The 24972-nt window shown below is 39.4% G+C and overlaps 1 protein-coding gene across 2 annotated transcripts in view; it reads left to right on the top strand.

The window, feature by feature from the left end:
* Nucleotides 1-24972, top strand: part of pde5ab (phosphodiesterase 5A, cGMP-specific, b) — a 217778-nt gene that overhangs the window by 144912 nt on the left and 47894 nt on the right. For both annotated transcript variants that reach the window (XM_061961218.2, XM_061961217.2), the window contains exons 12-16: nucleotides 2271-2321; nucleotides 7640-7786; nucleotides 7855-7980; nucleotides 21745-21839; nucleotides 21913-22000. In XM_061961218.2, the coding sequence (XP_061817202.1) occupies nucleotides 2271-2321; nucleotides 7640-7786; nucleotides 7855-7980; nucleotides 21745-21839; nucleotides 21913-22000 (507 nt within the window). The remainder of the gene's footprint in view (nucleotides 1-2270; nucleotides 2322-7639; nucleotides 7787-7854; nucleotides 7981-21744; nucleotides 21840-21912; nucleotides 22001-24972) is intronic.

The raw sequence follows: 24972 nt of genomic DNA, 5'->3' as shown, positions 1-24972 counted from the left end.
TATTATGAATGTTACTACATTACATATATACTTACATCATATATATATTAAATGTTATTATAAATGTTACTACATTACATATATACTTACATCATATATATATTAAATGTTATTATAAATGTTACTACATTACATATATACTTACATCATATATATATTAAATGTTATTATAAATGTTACTACATTACATATATACTTACATCATATATATATATTAAATGTTATTATAAATGTTACTACATTACATATATACTTACATCATATATATATTAAATGTTATTATAAATGTTACTACATTACATATATACTTACATCATGTATATAAAACCTTAATGGAGGTGTTTGGATGTTTTTACGGGCAAAATAGAGCGGCTCACATTGCCTTCTTTGCATGCAGACTTTTCATCGCTTTTATTTATTATTTAGAATGAATTAAAAAAAGAAAATACATCCATTGTCATGTCTCCCGATAGGCAAAATTCCCCCAAAAAGTGCATTTCCCCTTTAAGATTATGAGCTACCTCACAATATTTTAATCTCGTAAGATTACTACTTTTCCCCCCAAAATAGATGACTTTTTGCTAGTAATATCACAACTTTCTTGTATATTTATTTCATTCGCATGAATGGTTCTTGTAATCAAACATTAAAAAAAATACAATAATACAATATCCCCTATTGTGTTCTCGTGATATTACATCTGACTTGACCTATTTTCTTCACACGTACTTTGTTTGTGCTAATTCAAATGTGTTTGGCACACGTTTGACTTATGCACATCCAACTTTCTCTGATCGATGATTTTACTCTCAAAATATTTGAAACCCTTTGTAATGTGAAGAATGTTATCCCTTAGACCAGTGTTTTTCAACCACTGTGCCGTGGGAGATGATCTAGTTTCACCTATTTGGGTTAAAAATATTTGTATTTATTTTATTATAGGTGGCAGCCGGTAGCTAATTGCTTTGTAGATGTCGGAAACAGCGGGAGGCAGTGTGCAGGTAAAAAGGTATCTAATGCTTAAACCAAAAATAAACAAAAGGTGAGTACCCCTAAGAAAAGGCATTCAAGTTTAGAGAAGGCTATGCAAAACAAAACTAAAACTGAACTGGCTACAAAGTAAACAAAAACAGAATGCTGGACAACAGCAAAGACTTACTGTGGAGCAAAGACAATGTACACAAAGTACATCCGTACATGACATGACAATCAACAATGTCCCCACAAAAAAGGATAAAAACAACTGAAATACTCTTGATTGCTAAAACAAAGTAGATGCGGGAAATATCGCTCAAACGAAGACATGAACTTGCTACAGGAAAATACCCCAAAAAGAGAAAAAGCCACCAAAATAGGAGCGCAAGACAAGAACTAAAACACTACACACAGGAAAACAGCAAAAAACTCAAAATAAGTCACGGCGTGATGTGACAGGTGGTGACAGTACACCTACTTTGAGACAAAAGCTATAGTGATGCATGCTTGGTTATGCCTTAAAGTCATATCCAACAATTGCGACAACGACTTTTTACAGTCAACTGAGTTTCGTTTTTTAATGATTTCTGCTGGCGGTGTGCCTCCGCATTTTTTCAACGCAAAAAATGTGCCTTGGCTCAAAAAAGGTTGAAAAACACTGCCTTAGACCACAACTTGATTTGCGTTAAAACGTTCTCGTAATATTACCAACTTTCCACTCATAAAAAACACACATTTCTAGTAAAATTTATTTTGTAATATTACGGGGAAAAAATTACTTTTTTGACATAATAAAAAAAATGTTTGTACACAAGGGATTCATGTGACCCCATTCCTGGGTTGATCTCGCTTGAGAGGAAGAGGGGGAGTTATCCATTTTTGCCATGCAGTCTGCTGAAAATGATGGAAAACGGCACTCTACACAGCAACCGAGGCTCTGGTCAAAGTTTGAATTGCCGAAAAACGCTTTTGAAGACATTTAAAACCCCACTGCCATTAGGCGGCTAAAGCTGATAGCGCACCTTCCTGTTCGTCACGTTTCACGTGTCAGGTAAACTGTAACAAATGGGACCATACGAATCCCCTTCCTACTGTACTACTCTGACTTACTTCTTGTCATTTTTACTTTTGACTTGTACAACTTTATTCGTTATATTTACACGTCAATCCTGATATGCTCAGAATAAATCTAGCAAAATATCCTGTTAAGAAGTGGATTGAAATTTCTGGAAAAATTAGGAATACTGGCTACCACAAATCAGTTGCACTTCTACTGATACGTATTTGTTTTGCAGGTTCTTTCGTATCATGCTTCGGCTGCTTCGGAAGAGTCCCACAAACTCCAGGTAACGACTTCATTACGTAAAACAAATATCAGTCCTTGGCTTTCATACATCGTACAACCTACTCAGTGTCCTAGTGGTTAGAGTGTCCGCCCTGAGATCGGTAGGTCGGGAGTTCAAATCCCGGCCGAGTCATACCAAAGACTATAAAAATGGGACCCATTATCTCCCTGCTTGGCACTCAGCAGCAAGGGTTGGAATTGGGGGTTAAATCACCAAAAATGATTCCCGGGCGTGGCAGACGCTGCTGCTCACTGCTCCCCTCACCTACCAGGGGTTGAACAAGGGGATGGGTCAAATGCAGAGGACAAATTTCACCACACCTAGTGTGTGTGTGTGACAATCATTGTTACTTTAACTTTAACTTTAACATTTCATATCGATACGTAAACGTGGGACAATATTTATTCATTCAAATTTTGTGTGTATTTGGGAATATTTTGACTTTTATAGTAAACTACTTCTGGTACTAAGTTTAGCTTAAAGAGTATAGACTATACAGTTAGTTAGACTTTTTTTTATTTATTATAACTTCACTCTCTAAAGTGATCCCTTATTTACCGTATTTTTTGGACTATAAGGCGAACTTAAAACCCTTTTCATTTTCTCAAAACTCGACAGTGCGCCTTATAACCCGGTGCGCCTAATGTACGGAATCATTTTGGTTGTGCTTACCGACCTCGAAGCTATTTTATTTGGTACATGGTGAAATGATAAGTGTGACCAGTAGATGGCAGTCACACATAAGAGATACGTGTAGACTGCAATATGATGGCAGTCACACATAAGAGATACATGTAGACTGCAAAATTGTATATGTTCCATTGAAAATATAGAACATTACACAAAATATATAAAACAATTTTAGTATGACTTGATGGATTCCACCGCGTTAAACATACAAGTATTATTATGGTGTGTGTATAAGGTAAGACATATTATCTGGCGTTTTGTTTCGCAATACCATGCAAAAGCAACTTTTCTTATCTTCTGGTACCTGCTGATCTGTATTTGGGATCTGCATTAATTCTGAAAATGTGCGCTCGTCCGCCTTTGTAGTTCGTGCCGACTCCGTAGTTGATACGGTTCTTCTTTTTCTCTATCTTCTTATGGGACATTCATCCTCCGCTGTTGCCATTTCTAATATAAAGTAGTGTAAAGTTCTTACTTATATCTGTCAGTAAACTCGCCATGAAAGCGCTAAAACATACCGGTGTAGTGAGTTTACATTATTCACCCAAAGAACTTTAGATATTTGAGAGTTCTGGTCGGACGGTTTTTCACCGAACACCGGTGAGCCACGGATGAGGAGATGCTGCTCCGTTATTGATTGCTTTTTTATCCTGCACTACCATGAGCTTATGTGACGACATTTTGTTCTTATCTGTGCTGTAAAGTTCAAATTTGAATGACAATAAAAAGGAAGTCTAAGTCTAAGAAAACTCGCCATGAAAGCGCTAAAATATACCGGTGTAGTGAGTTTACATTATTCACCCAAGGAACTTTAGTTATTATAGTTCCGTTCAGACGGTTTTTCGCGGTTTCCAGATGAGGAGATGCTGCTCCGTTATTGATTGAAGTAAAGTCTGAATGTCATTAAAACAGTTAGCTCCATCTTTTGACACTTCTTTCACTCCCGTCCTTGCACGCTACACCGCTACAGCAAAGATGACGGGGAGAAGACGCTGTCGAAGGTGAGCCACGTAAATAAGACCGCCCACAAAACGGCGCATCCTGAAGCGACTTGAAAATGATCTGTCGCTTCCTAGCAGTTCCACTGGAGACACGGCACAAGAGCCAAGCGTGCAGGTTCAACAAGGTTTTAATGATAATCTTTTCTTCCAACAACAGATTTCTCTCCCAGAACGTGACTTCTAAGTCACGTCCGTATCCTCTCTCCCCCTCTGCTCCCGGCGGCTTGCTGTCAAAGAGAACAGATGATTAGATTAACACGTACCTCCTGTGAAATCTAATCACCTCCCAGCTGTGTCTCGCCGTCAGTACATGCCTCGCCCCTGCCCGATGGTGCTCGTCCTCAGCACCCTGGACAGCAGCGGTGACTTTTGCTCCTACAGGCAGCGCTGACTACACCTCCCTCCACTATCTGTAAAACATAATCTATGCAACATTTTGACCAAAGAACCACCATTACATGTTATCTAGACCAGTGTTTTTCAACCACTGTGCCGCGGTACACTAGTGTGCCGTGAGATATTGTCTGGTGTGTCGTGGAAAATTATGCAACGTCACCTAATTGGTCCAAAAAATATTTTTTGCAAATTAATGATTATAATGGGCAAATAATGTGCTGTTGCTTAGTGACTTTGCTGTGTAGAGAGCTTGGCAGGGTAACCATGTAGTAGTACTCTTTCATATCAGTAGGTGGCAGCTTTGCTTTGTAAAAGTCGGAATGTGTCGGGTTTAGTTAAAGTTAAAGTTCCAATGATTGTCCTCTGAAATGTGTCCTCTGAATTTGACCCATCCCCTGGTTCACGCCCTGGGAAGTGAGGGCAGCAATGGGCAGCTACGGTGGCCACGCTCTGGAATCATTTTTGGTGATTTATCTCCCAATTCCAACCCTTGATGCTGAGTGCCAAGCAGGGAGGTAATGGGTCCCATTTTTATAGTCTTTGGTATGACTCGGCCGGGGTTTGAACTCACGACCTACCGATCTTAGGGCGGACACTCTAACCACTAGGCCACTGAGTAGCATAGGGTATGTATGTATGTGATGCTTCAACCAAAAATGAACAAAAGGGAAAGGAAAAGGCAATGAAGCATAGGGAAGGCTATGCAAAACGACAGTAAAACTGAACTGGCTACAAAGTAGACAGAAACGGAATGCTGGACGACAGCAAAAACTTGCAGAGACAGCGTCCACAAAGTACATCCGTACATGGCATGGCAATCAACAGTGTCCACACTAGGGATGTCCCGATCCAGGTTTTTGCCCTTCCGATCCGATACAGATATTGTTTTTGCATTTCCGATCCGATACCGATACTGACCGATACCGATACTGACCGATACTGGCCTATCCGAGCATGTATTAAAGTTTAAAGTTATTTAGCCTACTTAGTTGTCAGAATCATGTTGAAAAGGGTTTTAGTACTCTTGATAACAACTAGCCAGCTGAATTAGGGGAGTTTGAATAATACACAATGGTTGGTAACAAGAAACTGACCTGTTTATTCAAGGATAAACACAAAATAGACAAAATTATACATGACAAACAGAAATGGCATTATTGAACTAGGGCTGGGCGATATGGCCTTTTTTTAATATTGCGATATTTTAAGGCCATATTGCGATACACGATATATATCTTGATATTTTGCCTTAGCCTTGAATGAACACTTGATGCATATAATCACAGCAGTATGATGATTCTATGTGTTTTGATTGATTGATTGAGACTTTTATTAGTAGGTTGCACAGTGAAGTACATATTCCGTACAATTGACCACTAAATGGTAACACCCCAATAAGTTTTTCAACTTGTTTAAGTCGGGGTCCACTTAAATTGATTCATGATACAGATATATACTATCAGATATATACTATCATCATAATACAGTCATCACACAAGATAATCACATTGAATTATTTACATTATTCATAATCCAGGGTGTGGAGGGGGGCGCCGGATGTAAGTGTCAAAAAGACAGCCAAAAGAGTTTGATATGAGAATAAATCTAAAGTTAAAATATAGGGTAGAAATGCACCCATTTGCAGGAAATGTAGTCTTGATTTTCAAAATTTTCTTTCAAGGCTTGCATGTCTACGTTAAAACATTCTTCTTCATACTGCATTAATATATGCTACTTTTAAACTTTCATGCAGAGAAGGAAATCACGACTAAAAAAATCACAAATTTTTTCATACGGTGTTGATGTGGAAATTTTTGCCTCTGCATTTTGATGGTGTGGACGTGTGGCACCGAATGGAGATAAGCGTCTCGACAGACGTCACAATATTTGAACAATGATGACGAAAACTGTTTTCTCTGTCGTGTCCGTGTGTCGAAAATTGTTATGCGCTTATTTTTTTATTTGATTTTTTGCGTGGCATAGATTTGCTATGCGCAGAGGACGCTTAAACAGTGCGCAATTGCACAGGCGAGCACCTTAGAGGGAGCGTTGCTCGCACGGCTGCGCTAGCAGAAAAATGGAATGTATTATTTAAATCGGTGCGTTGGAAAACACGGACCGGAGTTTTTTTTTAAACTGGATCTGGATCGGCATTTTCCCATGCCTTGCCGATACGCACTTTTTGGCAAATATCGGCAGCCGATCCGATCCAAATATCGGATCGGGACATCCCTACTCACGACCTACCGATCTTAGGGCGGACACTCTAACCACTAGGCCACTGAGCAGGATAGGGTATGTATGTATCTTTGAATTGTTTTTAGCTTTTAACTTTTTGAACTGTTTTTAACTTTTAAACTGTTTTTATCTAACAAACTGTTCTTAGGGTAATTTATATTTGCTTTTTAAATGTGTATTTTTATTTCTGTTTTAAATGTTATTTTTTAGTCTGTCTTTTGCCTCCATTTCTTTGTTTTTCAATTGTGCTTGTTTTTAAAGGGCTTTATAAATAAAGTTGGTATGGTATGGTATGGTATGTATGTGATGCTTCAACCAAAAATGAACAAAAGGGAAAGGAAAAGGAAATGAAGCATAGGGAAGGCTATGCAAAACGACAGTAAAACTGAACTGGCTACAAAGTAAACAGAAATGGAATGCTGGACGACAGCAAAAACTTGCAGAGACGGCGTCCACAAAGTACATCCGTACATGACATGGCAATCAACAATGTCCACACAAAGAAGGATAGCAACAAATTAAAGAGCCTCTCTTGCTAACACAAAGCAGGTGCGGGGAATAGCGCTCAAAGGAAGACATGAAACCGCTACAGGAAAACACCAACAAAACGGGAAGGCAAGAACTAAAGCACCACACACAGGAAAACACAAACAAACTCAAAATAAGGCACGACGACCTGGTGAAGTAAACATTTTTAACGTTTTCTGCTCTGAAAAAAATGTGCCTTGCCTCAAAAAAGGTTGGAAAACACTGATCTAGACCACAAGGAAGGGTTTTACTTTTAGAAAAAATAGAAAAAAATAATATGACCCCTTTAATGCGCCCTATGATCCGGTGCGCCTTTTGTATGGAAAAAAAACCTGACGGCAATGCGCCTTATAACCCGGTGCGCCCTATGGTCCGGAAAATACGGTGGTCTCTTTTACTACTAAAAACATCAATCAATGACCTAAATATTAGTATGAGCAATAATACAACTCTGTGTTTTTGAAGGCAGCCACAATCCCATCTGCGCAGTCCTTGCGACTTCTGGACTTCAGCTTCAGTGACTTCGAACTGTCGGATGCCGAAACCACTTTGGGGACGGTTCGCATGTTCGTGGACCTCAACCTGGTCCAGACCTTCCAGATGAAGCAGGCGGTAGGTAATGCTCTCAACCTAACAATGGCAGCACAGTGATAACAATAGTAGCTTGTTTGTTCTTTTAGAGTTTGTGCCAGTGGATTCTGAGCGTGAAGAAGAACTACAGGAAGAACATAGCCTACCACAACTGGAGGCACGCGTTCAACACCGCACAGTGCATGTTTGCAGTCCTCAGATCAGGCCGCTTGCAGGTTGGGAAAAAAACATGCACGATACAAGGAACACATAGTTACGCAGTTTAGACATGTTTTTTTGGTTTCTAAATCAATGAAAGTACCGCATGTTGCAACTCCATCCATCTTTTTCTATTTATCTGGAGTCGGGTCAGTGTTTCGGGGGCAGCAGCCTAAGCAGAGAAGCCCAGACTTCCTTCTCTCCGGCCACTTCTGTTTCAGAGTAATGCTAACTGCAAAGAAGAAGCAGGTTGTGCAAAATTGTGCACAACAATCAATCAATCAATGTTTACTTATATAGCCCTAAATCACAAGTGTCTCAAAGGGCTGCACAAGCCACAACGACATCCTCGGTTCAGATCCCACATAAGGGCAAGGATAAACTCAACCCAGTGGGATGACAATGAGAAATCTTGGAGAGGACCGCAGATGTGGGTGATCCCCCCTCTAGGACGTCGAGTGGGTCTAGCATAATATTGTTAGAGTCCAGTCCATAGTGGATCTAACATAATAGTGAGAGTCCAGTCCATAGTGGATCTAACATAATAGTGAGAGTCCAGTACATAGTGGATCTAACGTAATAGTGAGAGTCCAGTCCATAGTGGATCTAACATAATAGTGAGAGTCCAGTACATAGTGGATCTAACGTAATAGTGAGAGTCCAGTCCATAGTGGATCTAACATAATAGTGAGAGTCCAGTCCATAGTGGATCTAACATAATAGTGAGAGTCCAGTACATAGTGGATCTAACGTAATAGTGAGAGTCCAGTCCATAGTGGATCTAACATAATAGTGAGAGTCCAGTCCATAGTGAATCTAACATAATAGTGAGAGTCCAGTCCATAGTGGATCTAACATGATAGTAAGAGTCCAGTCCATAGTGGATCTAACATAATAGTGAGAGTCCAGTCCATAGTGGATCTAACATAGTAGTGAGAGTCCAGTCCATGGTGGATCTAACATAATAGTGAGAGTCCAGTCCATAGTGGATCTAACATAATAGTGAGAGTCCAGTCCATAGTGGATCTAACATAATAGTGAGAGTCCAGTCCATAGTGGATCTAACATAATAGTGAGAGTCCAGTCCATAGTGGATTTAACATAAAAGTGAGAGTCCAGTCCATAGTGGATCTAACATAATAGTGAGAGTCCAGTCCATAGTGGATCTAACATAATAGTAAGAGTCCAGTCCATAGTGGATCTAACATAAAAGTGAGAGTCCAGTCCATAGTGGATCTAACATAATAGTGAGAGTCCAGTCCATAGTGGATCTAACATAATAGTGAGAGTCCAGTCCATAGTGGATCTAACATAATAGTGAGAGTCCAGTCCATAGTGGACCTAACATAATAGTGAGAGTCCAGTCCATAGTGGATCTAACATAATAGTGAGAGTCCAGTCAATAGTGGATCTAACATAATAGTGAGAGTCCAGTCCATAGTGGATCTAACATAATAGTGAGAGTCCAGTCCATAGTGGATCTAACATAATAGTGAGAGTCCAGTCCATAGTGGATCTAACATAATAGTAAGAGTCCAGTCCATAGTGGGGCCAGCAGGAAACCATCCCGAGCGGAGACGGGTCAGCAGCGCAGAGATGTCCCCAACCGATGCACAGGCGAGCGGTCCACCCCGGGTCCCGACTCTGGACAGCTAGCACTTCATCCATGACCACCTGTGTAACTCCCCCTCCACATGGGAGAGGGGGGCAGAGGAGAAAATAAAATAAACGGCAGATTAACTGGTCTAAAAAGGGGGTCTATTTAAAGGCTAGAGTATACACATGAGTTTTAAGATGGGACTTAAATGCTTCTACTGAGGTAGCATCTCTAACTGTTACCGGGAGGGCATTCCAGAGTACTGGAGCTCGAATAGAAAACGCTCTATAGCCCGCAGACTTTTTTGGGGGCTCTGGGAATCACTAATAAGCCGGGGTTCTTTGAACGCAGATTTCTTGCCGGGACATATGGTACAATACAATCAGCAAGATAGGATGGAGCTAGACCGTGTAGTATTTTATACGTAAGTAGTAAAACCTTATTCACATCTTAAGTGCACAGGAAGCCAGTGCAGGTGAGCCAGTATAAGTATATAAGTATATATGTACAAACCTCGTTTCCATATGAGTTGGGAAATTGTGTTAGATGTAAATATAAACGGAATACAATGATTTGCAAATCATTTTCAACCCATATTCAATTGAATGCACTACAAAGACAACATATTTGATGTTCAAACTCATAAACTTTATTTTTTTTTTTCCAAAAAAATTAACTTAGAATTTCATGGCTGCAACTCGTGCCAAAGTAGTTGGGAAAGGGCATGTTCACCACTGTGTTACATGGCCTTTCCTTTTAACAACATTCAGTAAACGTTTGGGAACTGAGGAGACACATTTTTTAAGCTTCTCAGGTGGAATTATTTCCCATTCTTGCTTGATGTACAGCTTAAGTTGTTCAACAGTCCGGGGGTCTCCGTTGTGGTATTTTAGGCTTCATAATGCGCCACACATTTTCAATGGGAGACAGGTCTGGACTACAGGCAGGCCAGTCTAGTACCCGCACTCTTTTACTACGAAGCCACGTTGATGTAACACGTGGCTTGGCATTGTCTTGCTGAAATAAGCAGGGGCGTCCATGAAAAAGACGTTGCTTAGATGGCAACATAAGTTGCTCCAAAACCTGTATGTACCATTCAGCCTTAATGGTTCCTTCACAGATGTGTAAGGTATCCATGTCTTGGGCACTAATACACCCCCATACCATCACAGATGCTGGCTTTTCAACTTTGCGCCTATAACAGTCCGGATGGTTCTTTTCCTCTTTGGTCCGGAGAACAGAACGTCCACAGTTTCCAAAAAAATTTGAAATGTGGACTCGTCAAACCACAGAACACTTTTCCACTTTGCATGAGTCCATCTTAGATGAGCTCGGGCCCAGCGAAGCGTTTCTGGGTGTTGTTGATAAATGGCTTTGGCTTTGCATAGTGGAGTTTTAACTTGCACTTACAGATGTAGCGACCAACTGTAGTTACTGACAGTGGTTTTCTGAAGTGTTCCTGAGCCCATGTGGTGATATCCTTTACACACTTTTTGATGCAGTACCGCCTGAGGGATCCAAGGTCTCGGGCATTCAATGTTTATTACGCTTACGTGCAGTGATTTTTCCAGATTCTCTGAACCTTTTGATGATATTACGGACCGTAGATGGTGAAACCCCTAAATTCCTTGCCATAGCTGGTTGAGAAATGTTGTTCTTAAACTGTTCAACAATTTGCTCACGCATTTGTTGACAAAGTGGTGACCCTCGCCCCATCCTTGTTTGTGAAAGACTGAGCATTTCATGGAATCTACTTTTATACCCAATCATGGCACCCACCTGTTCCCAATTAGCCTGTTCACCTGTGGGATGTTCCAAATAAGTCTTTGATGAGCATTCCTCAACTTTTTCAGTCTTTTATGCCACTTTTTTGAAACATGTTACAGGCATGACATTCCAAATGAGCTAATATTTGCAAAAAATAACAACGTTCACCAGTTCGAACGTTAAGTATCTTGCAGTCTATTCAATTGAATATAAGTTGAAAAGGATTTGCAAATAATTGTATTCTGTTTTTATTTACAATTTACACAACGTGCCATCTTCACTGGTTTGGGGTTTTGTACTATTGCGACATCCAGTGGACACATTTAGAACAGCAGTTTCTTTCATTAAAAAATGCAGCTAATTATTATTGTCTTGCAGGGCGGATTGAACCGGTTCGCCGCATGTTTGACGTCCCTGGTCTAAAGAATATATAGCATTGTTTTTTAAAGTAAACACATTGTAATGATACTGGTGTAAACTGACTGGCCCCTAGGTGTCAGTGCAATGTCACATAATGTAAATCTAGCTGGTATAGGGTGATGTCATATACTCTCGTTAAAGTAAACAAAACCGAGATCTCATTTGCTGCTTTTTCCTCCGATGAACAAATAAACATAGTGGAGATTGGAAAGTTTAATATGGCCCTCGACATCAAAGTTGATGGAATTTCCAGTGACTTCCACTGGCGCCACCGTGGTCCCTGTCCGACAAGCCCTAGAAACATCTTACCAACACTATCCTTAGAATGTGTGCGGACTCATCAATTTTAGAGAGAAAGATTATGGCACGCCAAAACATGTCGGACCAAAATCCTCTCTCTCTCTAAAAACTCTTTGTTTGTACACAAGCGTCTTTTACTAATGATGAACGCAATCCAGCTTCCTCCTAACACACCTGCTGTACTCAGGTACTTAAAGGGGAACCTCACTTTTTTTGGAATTTTGCCCAATCATTATGACATGACAACGGATGTATTTTTTTTTAATGCATTCTAGATATAAAGACAATATAACATACATCCATAAGCGTGGATGCATATGCAAAAGTGCAATAATAATATCAATTAAAGCTGCAAGCAGCGATGGACGGGATCGACTTTGACGGCACATAAAATCCAAACCGGAGCAGTAATTAAAACTCTTTCGTCAAATTTTAATCAGAAGGGTTCAATCTCTCTCCTGTGCTAGTTTGAAGCCGACACGACAAACGCGCTCAGAGGAGATAATGTTTGAAAAAAGGTGACCAGTTTTTACAAAACTTTTGTTTTGAAGGGGGTATTGCAAACTTTCTGTTGATTTTTGCTGGGGTTTGTCAATTTAAGACTTGGACTTTGACGTGGTTTGTTTTCCCATGGTGCAAATGATTTGGACCGGACATGGCCTGAAGGTAAATACATATTTAATTTTAACACTCAAAAAACGAACAAACAAAAGGCGCTCACAGTGGAGGCACAAAACTTAACGCAGGGAACAAAAACTTGGACTATGCATAACTATGAACATGGCAAAACAAAAGACACTAACTGTGGCATAAATAAACACAACTTACTTGCGGAAGCAAAGAGCAGCATGAATGTGATGTCGCCAGGCCGACCAACAGAAAATGAAAAGCTTAAATAACACAGACATGATTAACAACAGGTGCGTGAGTGCAAATAAATCAGGTGTGTGACATGAGGACAGGTGAAAACTAATGGGTTGTCATGGAAACAAAACAGGGAGTGAAAAAACAGGAACTGACAAAATCCAAAAAAAGCACATGGCCAAACAAAACATGATCACACAGACATGACATAGAGGTTTTTGTTTCATGTCTCTACGACGGGAAGTTACAGGCAGTTTTGTCTGTGTTTTCTTCCTAGGAGCAGTTTTGTCTGTGTTTTCTTCTTAGGGGGCGCTAGAGCGCAATTTTGAGTTTTTTTTTAATTTTTTTTTATTAGGTTGCAATTTTCGCCAGTCCTGATGTGTGTGTCCAGTTTGGTGAGTTTTGAAGCATGTCAAGGAGGTCAAATTACAGCTCAAAGAGGCAAAAGTGACCGTTTTTCCAAAACTTTTGTTTTGAAGGGCAAATTGCCAACTTCCTGTTGATTTTTGCTGAAGGATGTCAGTGTATGAAATCTAGGTCTAAGTGAGACCTACATAGAGATTTTTGTTTCATGTCTCTACAACATTCCTAATCCTACTGGACGTTATAGGCAGTTTTGTCTGTGTTTTTTCCTAGGGGGCGCTAGAGCGCAATTTTGAGTTTTTTTATTTTTTTATTTTTATTAGATGGCAATTTTCGCCAGTCCTGATAAGTGTGTTCAATTTGGTGAGTTTTGAAGCATGTTAAGGGGGTCAAATTACAGCTCAAAGAGGCAAAAGTGACCGTTTTTCCAAAACGTTTGTTTTGAAGGGCAAATTGCCAACTTCCTGTTGATTTTTGCTGAAGGATGTCAGTGGATGAAATCTAGGTCTAAGTGGGACCTACATAGAGGTTTTTGTTTCATGTCTCTACGACATTCTTAATGGAAGTTATAGGCAGTTTTGTCTGTGTTTTTTCCTAGGGGGCGCTAGAGCGCAATTTTGAGTTTTGGGGTTTGTTTTTTTATAATATTTTCGCCAGTCCTGATGTGTGTGTCCAATTTGGTGAGTTTTGAAGCATGTTAAGGGGGTCAAATTACAGCTCAAAGAGGCGGCCGGTATAATAATAATAAAACCTTACAATTACAATAGGTCGGGTCCTCTGTCCCAAAGGGACATTGCGGTCCCTAATTTGCTCATCTTTACTGCCACTCCACCGTGGAACATCACCACTTTGCGAACATATACCCTATGTATGTATATATATATATATATATATATATATATATATATATATATATATATATATATATATATATACATTAGACTTAGACAAACTTTAATGATACACAAGGGAAATTGTTCAACACAGTAGCTCAGTTACAATGATGGAAAGTGTAAGGATGGAAAGGACAATGCAGGTATAAATAGACTAAATATAGCGATATAAAATATAACATATATACGTAATATTTACATAATATAGGTATTAGGGTTGTCTTGGTACCAGTACCAAAATGTATTTCAATACTTTTTATACTTTTCCAAATAAAGGAGACCACAGAAATTGCATTATTGGCTTTGTTTTAACAAAAAAATATTAGGATACATGAAACATATGTTTCTTATTGAAATCATAGAAAAATGTTGTCCTTAAATAAAATAGGGGACATACTAGACAACTTGTCTTTTAGCAGTAAGTAAACAAACAAAGGCTCCTAATTAGTCTCCTGACGTATGCAGTAACATATTGTGTCATTTCTCATTCTATTATTTTGTTAAAATTATAAAGGACAAACTGTAAAAATGTATTATTAATCCACTTGTTCATTTACTGTTAATATCTGCTTATTTTCCGTTCTATTTACACTTCTGTTAAAATGTAATAATCACTTATTCTTCTGTTGTTTGGATACTTTACATTTGTTTTGGATGATACCACAAATTTAGGATCGAGTAGTTACAGGATCATACATTGGTCATATTTAAAGTCCTCCTGTGTCCAGGGACATATTTCCTGAGTTAATAAACATAATATGAATTTAAAAAAAACATGAAAAAAGACAATAAAAAATATCAATATAATCGTAGTAGTATCGACTTGATACGCTCTTGTACTTGGTATCATTACAGTGGATTTTTTGGAATTTTGCCCAATCATTATGACATGACAACGGATGTATTTTTTTAATGCATTCCAGATATAAAGACAATGTAACATACATCCATAAACGTGGATGCATATGCAAAAGTGCAATACATTTATCTGTACAGTAATCTATTTATTTATATCTGCACCTTATTGGTCTTTTATCCTGCAATACAACTAGCTAATGCAACAACATTTCGTTCTTATCTGTACTGTACAGTTCAAATTTGAATGACAGTAAAAGGAAGTCTAAGTCTAAGATATTAAATCAACGTAAATAAAAGTCTGCTTCCAGTAGAGCCAATGGGAGGTCCTCTATTCCGCCCATATAATCCAATAAATAAACATCCAAAAAGCGCCAACAATACTCCATTTACATTTGGTGACTTGAATATTAACATTAGTGATATTGTTATTATGAGTGCTCACGCAGACCAACTATTTATAGCGGCGCCATGATCACTTCCTGTGTGCCAATGTTTACATCATTGTGTGGTGTGCTGCTTCCTCGCTTCCCTGCAAGTTTATTCTGGATCATAAATCATGCCTCTCACCTGAAAAAGTAGATGGCTGAGAATATAATCCAACAAGTTGGGATACTTGACACGAAAAGAGCTGCAGTAAATACTAGAGATGTCCGATATTATCGGCCGATAAATGCTTTAAAATGTACAAACCCCGTTTCCATATAAGTTGGGAAATTGTGTTAGATGTCAATATAAACGGAATACAATGATTTGCAAATCATTTTCAACCCATATTCAGTTGAATATGCTACAAAGACAACATATTTGATGTTCAAACTGATAAACTTTTTTTTTTTTTCCAAATAATCATTAACTTTAGAATTTGATGCCAGCAACACGTGACAAAGAAGTTGGGAAAGGTGGCAATAAATACTGATAAAGTTGAGGAATGCTCATCAAGCACTTATTTGGAACATCCCACAGGTGTGCAGGCTAATTGGGAACAGGTGGGTGCCATGATTGTGTATAAAAGTAGATTCCATGAAATGCTCAGTCATTCACAAACAAGGATGGGGCGAGGGTCACCACTTTGTCAACAAATACGTGAGCAAATTGTTGAACAGTTTAAGAAAAACCTTTCTCAACGAGCTATTGCATGGAATTTAGGGATTTCACCATCTACGGTCCGTAATATCATCAAAAGGTTCAGAGAATCTGGAGAAATCACTGCACGTAAGCAGCTAAGCCTGTGACCTTCGATCTCTCAGGCTGTACTGCATCAACAAGCGACATCAGTGTGTAAAGGATATCACCACATGGGCTCAGGAACACTTCAGAAACCCACTGTCAGTAACTACAGTTGGTCGCTACATCTGTAAGTGCAAGTTACAACTCTCCTATGCAAGGGGGAAACCGTTTATCAACAACACCCAGAAACGACGTCGGCTTCGCTGGGCCTGAGCTCATCTAAGATGGACTGATACAAAGTGGAAAAATGTTCTGTGGTCTGACGAGTCCACATTTCAAATTGTTTTTGGAAACTGTGGACGTCGTGTCCTCCGGACCAAAGAGGAAAAGAACCATCCGGATTGTTATAGGCGCAAAGTTGAAAAGCCAGCATCTGTGATGGTATGGGGGTGTATTAGTGCCCAAGGTATGGGTAACTTACACATCTGTGAAGGCGCCATTAATGCTGAAAGGTACATACAGCTTTTGGAGCATATGTTGCCATCCAAGCAACATTACCATGGACACCCCTGCTTATTTCAGCAAGACAATGCCAAGCCACGTCTTACATCAACGTGGCTTCATAGTAAAAGAGTGCGGGTACTAGACTGGCCTGCCTGTAGTCCAGACCTGTCTCCCATTGAAAATGTGTGGCGCATTTTGAAGCCTAAAATACCACAACGGAGACCCCCGGACTGTTGAACAACTTAAGCTGTACATCAAACAAGAATGGGAAAGAATTCCACCTGAGAAGCTTAAAAAATGTGTCTCCTCAGTTCCCAAACGTTTACTGAGTGTTGTTAAAAGGAAAGGCCATGTAACACAGTGGTGAACATGCCCTTTCCTAACTACTTTGGCACGTGTTGCAGGCATGAAATTCTAAGTTAATTATTATTTGCAAAAAAAAAAAAAGTTTATGAATTTGAACATCAAATATCTTGTCTTTGTAGTGCATTCAATTGAATATGGGTTGAAAATGATTTGCAAATCATTGTATTCCGTTTATATTTACATCTAACACAATTTCCTAACTCATATGGAAACAGGGTTTGTATTATCGGAAATTATCGGTTTCAACCCCCCGATTTTTCTGGGAGACTCCCAAATTTCAGTGCCCCTCCCGAAAATCTCCCGGAGTAACCATTCTCCCGATTTCCACCCGGACAACATTATTGGGGGCGTGCCTTAAAGGCACTGCCTTTAGCGTCCTCTACAACCTGTCGTCACGTCCGCTTTTCCTCCATACAAACAGCGTGCCGGCCCGGTCACATAATATATGCAGCTTCTACACACACACAAGTGAATGCAACTCATACTTGGTCAACAGCCATACAGGTCACACTGAGGGTGGCCATATAAACAACTTTAACACTGTTACAAATATGTGCCACACTGTGAACCCACACCAAACAAGAATGACAAACACATTTGGGGAGAACATCCGCACCGTAACACAACATAAACACAACAGAACAAATACCCAGAACCCCTTGCAGCACTAACTCTTCCGGGACGCTACAATATACACCCCCGCTACCACCAAACCCCGCCCACCTCAACCCTGGCCCCCCCCACCTCCCGACTTCGGAGGTCTCAAGGTTGGCAAGTATGATCATTGTGTGGTCTGCTGCTTCCTCGCTTCCCTGCTCCTTGTAACTTTATTTTGGATCATAAATCATGCCTCTCACCTGAAAAAGGAGATGGCTGAGAATATAACCCAACGAATTGGGATACTTTGATAAAACCTGGAACTGACAAGAAAAGAGCTACAGTAAATACCATGTCTTCTCATCATGATTGTCAACCATAAGCAAAATTCCCCCCAAAAAGTGCAGTCCCTCTTTAAGGTAGAAGAAGGGTTTCATTCCCGAAGATGTGACTATTTGAAGACTGCCCTAGATGATAAAACTGCTGTTGCACTCGTAATAAAAATACTTTTTAAAATCATAATTTATATTTGTTCTGACTTTCTTTTTTCTAAACGTATAGCAACCCTTAAAATGAAAAAAAAACAAAAACAACAACTATATTTTTCTATATTATAGTTTAGTGCGTTATGTTGGCCTCACAGTCACAAGTGAATATTAATCCACATCAAGGTTTTAATTAGTGCGATTTCATGCCCGCAAGGGGCTGAGGTTAGTTGTTTTTTTTCTCACTCTGTGCATCACTCTCAGCACCTGAGCGCCTTTATTCAACAGTAGAATTAACTGAACGCAGTGAGCCCTCTTTTCAGTCATCCACAATCTTTGTCTCAGTGGGCGGAAGGTAACTAAAGTTTGGAGGAAAACAAATATGATTACAAAGCCAAATGTCCCATTGTGGGAATATTCCAGCTATCAAATCATATGGGCAATATGAGCCCATCAACACGGACAAGTACTGAAAAAGAAAGTATATATATATATATATATATATATATATATATATATATACAAACCCCGTTTCCATATGAGTTGGGAAATTGTGTTAGATGTAAATATAAACGGAATACAATGATTTGCAAATCATTTTCAACCTATATTCAATTGAATGCACTACAAAGACAACATATTTGATGTTCAAACTCATAAACTTTAATTTTTTTTTGTAAATAATAATTAACTTAGAATTTCATGGCTGCAACACGTGCCAAAGTAGTTGGGAAAGGGCATGTTCACCACTGTGTTACATGGCCTTTCCTTTTAACAACACTCAGTAAACGTTTGGGAACTGAGGAGACACATTTTTTTAAGCTTCTCAGGTGTAATTCTTTCCCATTCTTGCTTGATGTACAGCTTAAGTTGTTCAACAGTCCGGGGGTCTCCGTTGTGGTATTTTAGGCTTCATAATGTGCCACACATTTTCAATGGGAGACAGGTCTGGACTACAGGCAGGCCAGTCTAGTACCCGCACTTTTTTACTTTGAAGCCACGTTGATGTAACACGTGGCTTTGCATTGTCTTGCTGAAATAAGCAGGGGCGTCCATGGTAACGTTGCTTAGATGGCAACATACGTTGCTCCAAAACCTGTATGCACATTTCAGCATTAATGGCGCCTTCACAGATGTGTAAGTTACCCATGTCTTGGGCACTAATACACCCCCATACCATCACAGATGCTGGCTTTTCAACTTTGCGCCTATAACAATCCGGATGGTTCTTTTTTTCTTTGGTCTGGAGGACACGACGTCCACAGTTTCCAAAAATAATTTGAAATGTGGACTCGTCAGACCACAGAACACTTTTCTACTTTGTATAAGTCCATCTTAGATGAGCTCAGGCCCAGCGAAGCCGACGGCGTTTCTGGGTGTTGTTGATAAACGGTTTTCGCCTTGCATAGGAGAGTTTTAACTTGCACTTACAGATGTAGAGACCAACTATAGTTACTGACAGTGGGTTTCTGAAGTGTTTCTGAGCCCATGTGGTGATATCCTTTACACACTGATGTCGCTTGTTGATGCAGTACAGCCTGAGGTATCGAAGGTGACGGGCTTAGCTGCTATGTGCAGTGATTTTTCCAGATTCTCTGAACCCTTTGATGATATTACGGACCGTAGATGGTGAAATCCCTAAATTCCTTGCAATAGCTGGTTGAGAAAGATTTTTCTTAAACTGTTCAACAATTTGCTCACGCATTTGTTGACAAAGTGGTGACCCTCGCCCCATCCTTGTTTGAGAATGACTGAGCATTTCATGGAATCTACTTTTATACCCAATCATGGCACCCACCTGTTCCCAATTTGCCTGTTCACCTGTGGGATGTTCCAAATAAGTGTTTGATGAGCATTCCTCAACTTTATCAGTATTTATTGCCACCTTTCCCAACTTCTTTGTCACGTGTTGCTGGCATCAAATTCTAAAGTTAATGATTATTTGCACAAAAAAAAAAGTTTTTCAGTTTGAACATCAAATATGTTGTCTTTGTAGCACATTCAACTGAATATGGGTTAAAAATGATTTGCAAATCATTGTATTCCGTTTATATTTACATCTTACACAATTTCCCAACTCATATGGAAACGGGGTTTGTATATATATATATATATATATATATATATATATATATATATGTATATATATTGAATATATATTGAAGTTAAATTTTTGCTTACGGAAATTACTTCATAAAATTTTTTGTTTCTTGATTTATTTAGTATAACAAAGTTACTTACCTTCCAATGGTAAGCAATCCTACAGTAACAATGTATAAAAGTGTCTATCCTTATAAATGGTTACTTACATTATTAATATATAATATGATCACATTACAATACTGTGGAGGTCTCGCCCCTCCGGGTTCCTTGGACCACCAATGACGGACATGACAGCTGCATTCATCTTGGCGAACAATAATTTATTTTGCAATAAATATTCGTTGGGACCTTTTTCAGTCATTTTCTGTCCGTCTCCTTCTCGCTCGAGCACGTGAATGGTTTCTCCTGGAGTGTCGTCTGTCTTGTTCTCGCTCTTATTCGTGCCCGTGTGTTACCAACCGCCATCACCAACAACAACAACAACAACAACCCTTTCTCCTTCCCGACTGCTGCCTTTGACAGAGCGACAGGTGATTAAACAAACACTCACAGCTGTGTCATCTACGCACCTACCGCTGATCTCAAAGCCGGTCCTGGCACACCCCGTTTCCCTGCAAGCCACGCCCCCCCACAAATACAATCACTGTATAGTTTTCCAAGGTTATGTCTTCAGTTTAAGAGCATTATGTGGACAAAAGCTCTAAGTCTCTCTGCATAAAGCCCAATTTTTTTTTAAAGTAATTTTAATTGTTGTAATGTGTAGCATTAGACAAGATTATGTTGATTGACAGTCTAAAAGTAATCTTCCTTCACTTGTTATTTTCGCAGTTTTACGCATTTTATGTATAAAATATCAAATTGGCAATTAGGTTCTGTCCCCAAATGGCACTGAACCACTTCAGGGTGTAACCCCGCCTCTCGGCTATGATAGGCTGTAGCTCACCTGTGACCCTAATGAGCTCAAGCGACAGAGAACATAGGTGGGTGGATAAAATTAACATTTAAATTTAATTTGTTTTTGTATTTTAATGATCAATTTCTGACTTTTTCAACGACTCAATTTGTTTAAAATTATTCCTTTTCGCTACAATCTTTTGTTGTTGTTTTTCTTTCATAACAACAATTTTAAAATTCTATGTTTTTTCTTGTAAAAATGACCAAACTTACGACTTTGTTCTAAGATTACATTTTCATTCATGCAAACTCGAACTTTTCCAAAAACAATATTGTAATAGTATTGTAATATTGCAATTTTTTACCTGTAAACTTATGCCTTTATTGTCTCGACGATTAAAAGCATTATTATTATTATTATTGTTGTTTTTAGCTTTCTAGCAGGCGCCCTGTGATGAAGTGCCGTCTTGTCCAGGGTGTACCCTGCCTTCCGCCCGAATGCAGCTGAGATAGGCTCCAGCACCCCCCCGCGACCCCGAAAAGGACAAGCGGTAGAAAATGGATGGATGGATAAATAACAGGCTAAAATGATTTTTGTGACAGAACGATCTGAGGGATTTAGAGGTTTTGGCGCTGATGATTGCCACTCTGTGCCACGACCTGGACCACAGAGGAGTGAACAACTCATACATCCAAAGGTAAAATAATGATTTTTTTTTTGTACATGTATATACAATGTGTTAACTAATAATAATATCAATAATAATCAAGGAGTGACCATCCACTTGCTCATCTTTACTGCCACTCCACCATGGAACATCACCACTTTGACCAGTGCCTCATGATCCTCAACAGCCCAGTGAGTACGCGAACATATACCCTATGTATGTATATACATACATATATATATATATATATGTATATATATATATATATATATATATATATATATATATATATATATATATATATATATGTATGTATATATATGTATGTATGTATGTATATATATATATGTATATATATGTATGTGTATATATATATATATATATATATATATATATATATATATATATATATATATATATATATATATATGTATGTATATATATATATATATATATATATATATATTGTCGGACGCAGATATTTACATATATCCGAATTTAAGTGTTACTTCTTTTATTTCATAATCATATTACAAAACAGCTAGTGTTTTTCTTCCAATTGTGGTCTTTTGGTTGTCTGCAAAACTGTGTGCTTAACCTTGAGTGAGGAATGTAAGAAAGAGAGATAATGGCATGTGTTTTGGCTGGAGAGACATGACTGCCAGGGTGGGAGGAAGAGAGACTTAAGAGGGGAGAGGGTTTTTCGGGGGGGGCAGACCATCTTGGCGGCGCGATTGAATGTTCTATGCTGGACTGGTCTCAATGTATATGCAAAGCTTTGCAAATATATTACAAAATACCTATTCTGTCTCTGGTGGTTTTTCTACTCAGCTTTAAGTGTCGTAAAGAGCTTGGGAGCGACTTGTGACTTGAATTCCCTGGGAGGAACAACTGGTCCAAACGCAACAATTTATATATATATATATATATACATATACTGTATATATATATATATATATGTATGTGTGTATGTATATATATTTATATATATGTGTATGTATGTATGTATATATATGTATGTATATGTGTATATATATATATTAGAGATGCGCGGTTTGCGGGCACAACCGCGGAGTCCGCGGATTATCCGCGGATCGGGCGGATGAAATTTAAAAAAATTAGATTTTATCCGCGGGTCGGGTCGGGCGGTTGAAAAAAAAAAAAAAGATTTTAAATAGATTCAGGCGGGTGGCAGTTAAACCAATTCGGAAATATATATACATAGTTAAATGTTGTTACCCACATACGAAAAACGAGCAGGCACCTGCAGCATATGCCACAACAGAAGAAAAAAAAAAAAGAAGAGATGGACACTTTTACGGAGCGGAGAAGGGACGCCTCGCCGGGGTCCGCGGGACCGAGGCCCCTTCCCCCGAGAGGGCCCGACCGGGAGCCGTAGCTGAGGCGATCCGCGAGAAGGGCCCGACGCACATCCAGGGTCACCACCGCGCCCACCGCACCGACACCCCGCCTCGTCCGCCTTCGCCGCGGCCGGCGTCACGCGCAGCAGGTAAGCAGCTTACCTGCTCGCCACCCCTGTGGCCGGGGGCTCGTAACAGGGGTCACTCCGCGCGCTGCGCCCGCGCAGCTTACCTGCCCGCCACCCCCGTGGCCGGGGGCTCGTAACAGGGGTCACTCCGCGCGCTCCGCGCGCGCAGCTTACCTGCCCGCCACCCCCGTTGCCGGGGGCGCGTAACAGGGGTCACTCCGCGCGCAGTGCGCTCACGAAAGGGGTGGGGCTCACCCTGGTTGATATAGACAGCGGTGGCCATGGAAGTCGGAACCCGCTAAGGAGTGTGTAAGAACCCACCTGCCGAATCAACTAGCCCTGAAAATGGATGGCGCTGGAGCGTCGGGACCATACCCGGCCGTCGCCGGCAGCGAGACGCGCTTGGAGGTGCGCTCAGCGCGGCTCCCATATGATTGCGCTGGTGTGCGTCTGGGCCGTGACAGCGTGGCACGCGAATGTCTGTGCTGCATTGGATCAGTCTCCTTTCTTTAACAGGCAAAAGCTTTATAACCTCAATAATGCCTTGCATCGTCTATATTAGATATATAACAACGGGCGGGTGCGGGCGGATGCAGTTCTGATTAAATGTTAGGGCGGGTGGATGGCGGATGGTTGACGACTTTCTGATGCGGTTGCGGATGAAATAATTGCCTATCCGCGCATCTCATATATATATATATATATATATATATCGGGTTTTTTATTATCGGTATCGTTTTTTGTTTTTTTTGTTTTGTTTTTTTAATTAAATCAACATAAAAAACACAAGAAACACTTACAATTAGTGCACCAACCCAAAAAACCTCCCTCCCCCATTTACACTCATTCACACAAAAGGGTTGTTTCTTTCTGTTATTAATATTCTGGTTCCTACATTATATATCAATATATATCAATACAGTCTGCAAGGGATACAGTCCGTAAGCACACATGATTGTGCGTGCTGCTGGTCCACTAATAGTACTAACCTTTAACAGTTAATTTGACTCATTTTCATTCATTACTAGTTTCTATGTAACTGTTTTTATATTGTTTTACTTTCTTTTTTATTCAAGAAAATGTTTTAAATTTATTTATCTTATTTTATTTTATAATTTTTTTTAAAAAGGACCTTATCTTCACCATACCTGGTTGTCCAAATTAGGCATACTAATGTGTTAATTCCACGACTGTATATATCGGTATTGGTTGACATCGGTATCGGTAATTAAAGAGTTGGACAATATCGGAATATCGGATATCGGCAAAAAAACATTATTGAACATCCCTAATATATATATATGTATGTATAAGGGTTGTCCCGATACCAATATTTTGGTACCGGTACCATAATGTATTTCAATACATTTCGATACTTTTCTAAATAAAGGGCACCACAATAAATGGCATTATTGGCTTTATTTTAACAAAAAATATTAGGGTACATTAAACATATGTTTCTTATTGCAATCAAAGAGCATTTTAGTCCTTAAATAAAATAGTGAACATACTAGACAACTTGTCTTTTAGTAGTAAGTAAGCAAACAAAGGCTCCTAATTAGTCTGCTGACATATGCAGTAACATATTGTGTCATTTTTCTACCTATTATTTTGTCAAAATTATAAAGGACAAACTGTAAAAATTGATTATTAATCCACTTGTTCATTTACTGT

This window comes from Nerophis lumbriciformis, linkage group LG05, assembly GCF_033978685.3.
Source record: "Nerophis lumbriciformis linkage group LG05, RoL_Nlum_v2.1, whole genome shotgun sequence".
Taxonomy (NCBI): Eukaryota; Metazoa; Chordata; class Actinopteri; order Syngnathiformes; family Syngnathidae; genus Nerophis; species Nerophis lumbriciformis.
Note: the sequence above shows the minus strand (reverse complement) of the source record. Positions and strands in the feature narration are given on the sequence as shown.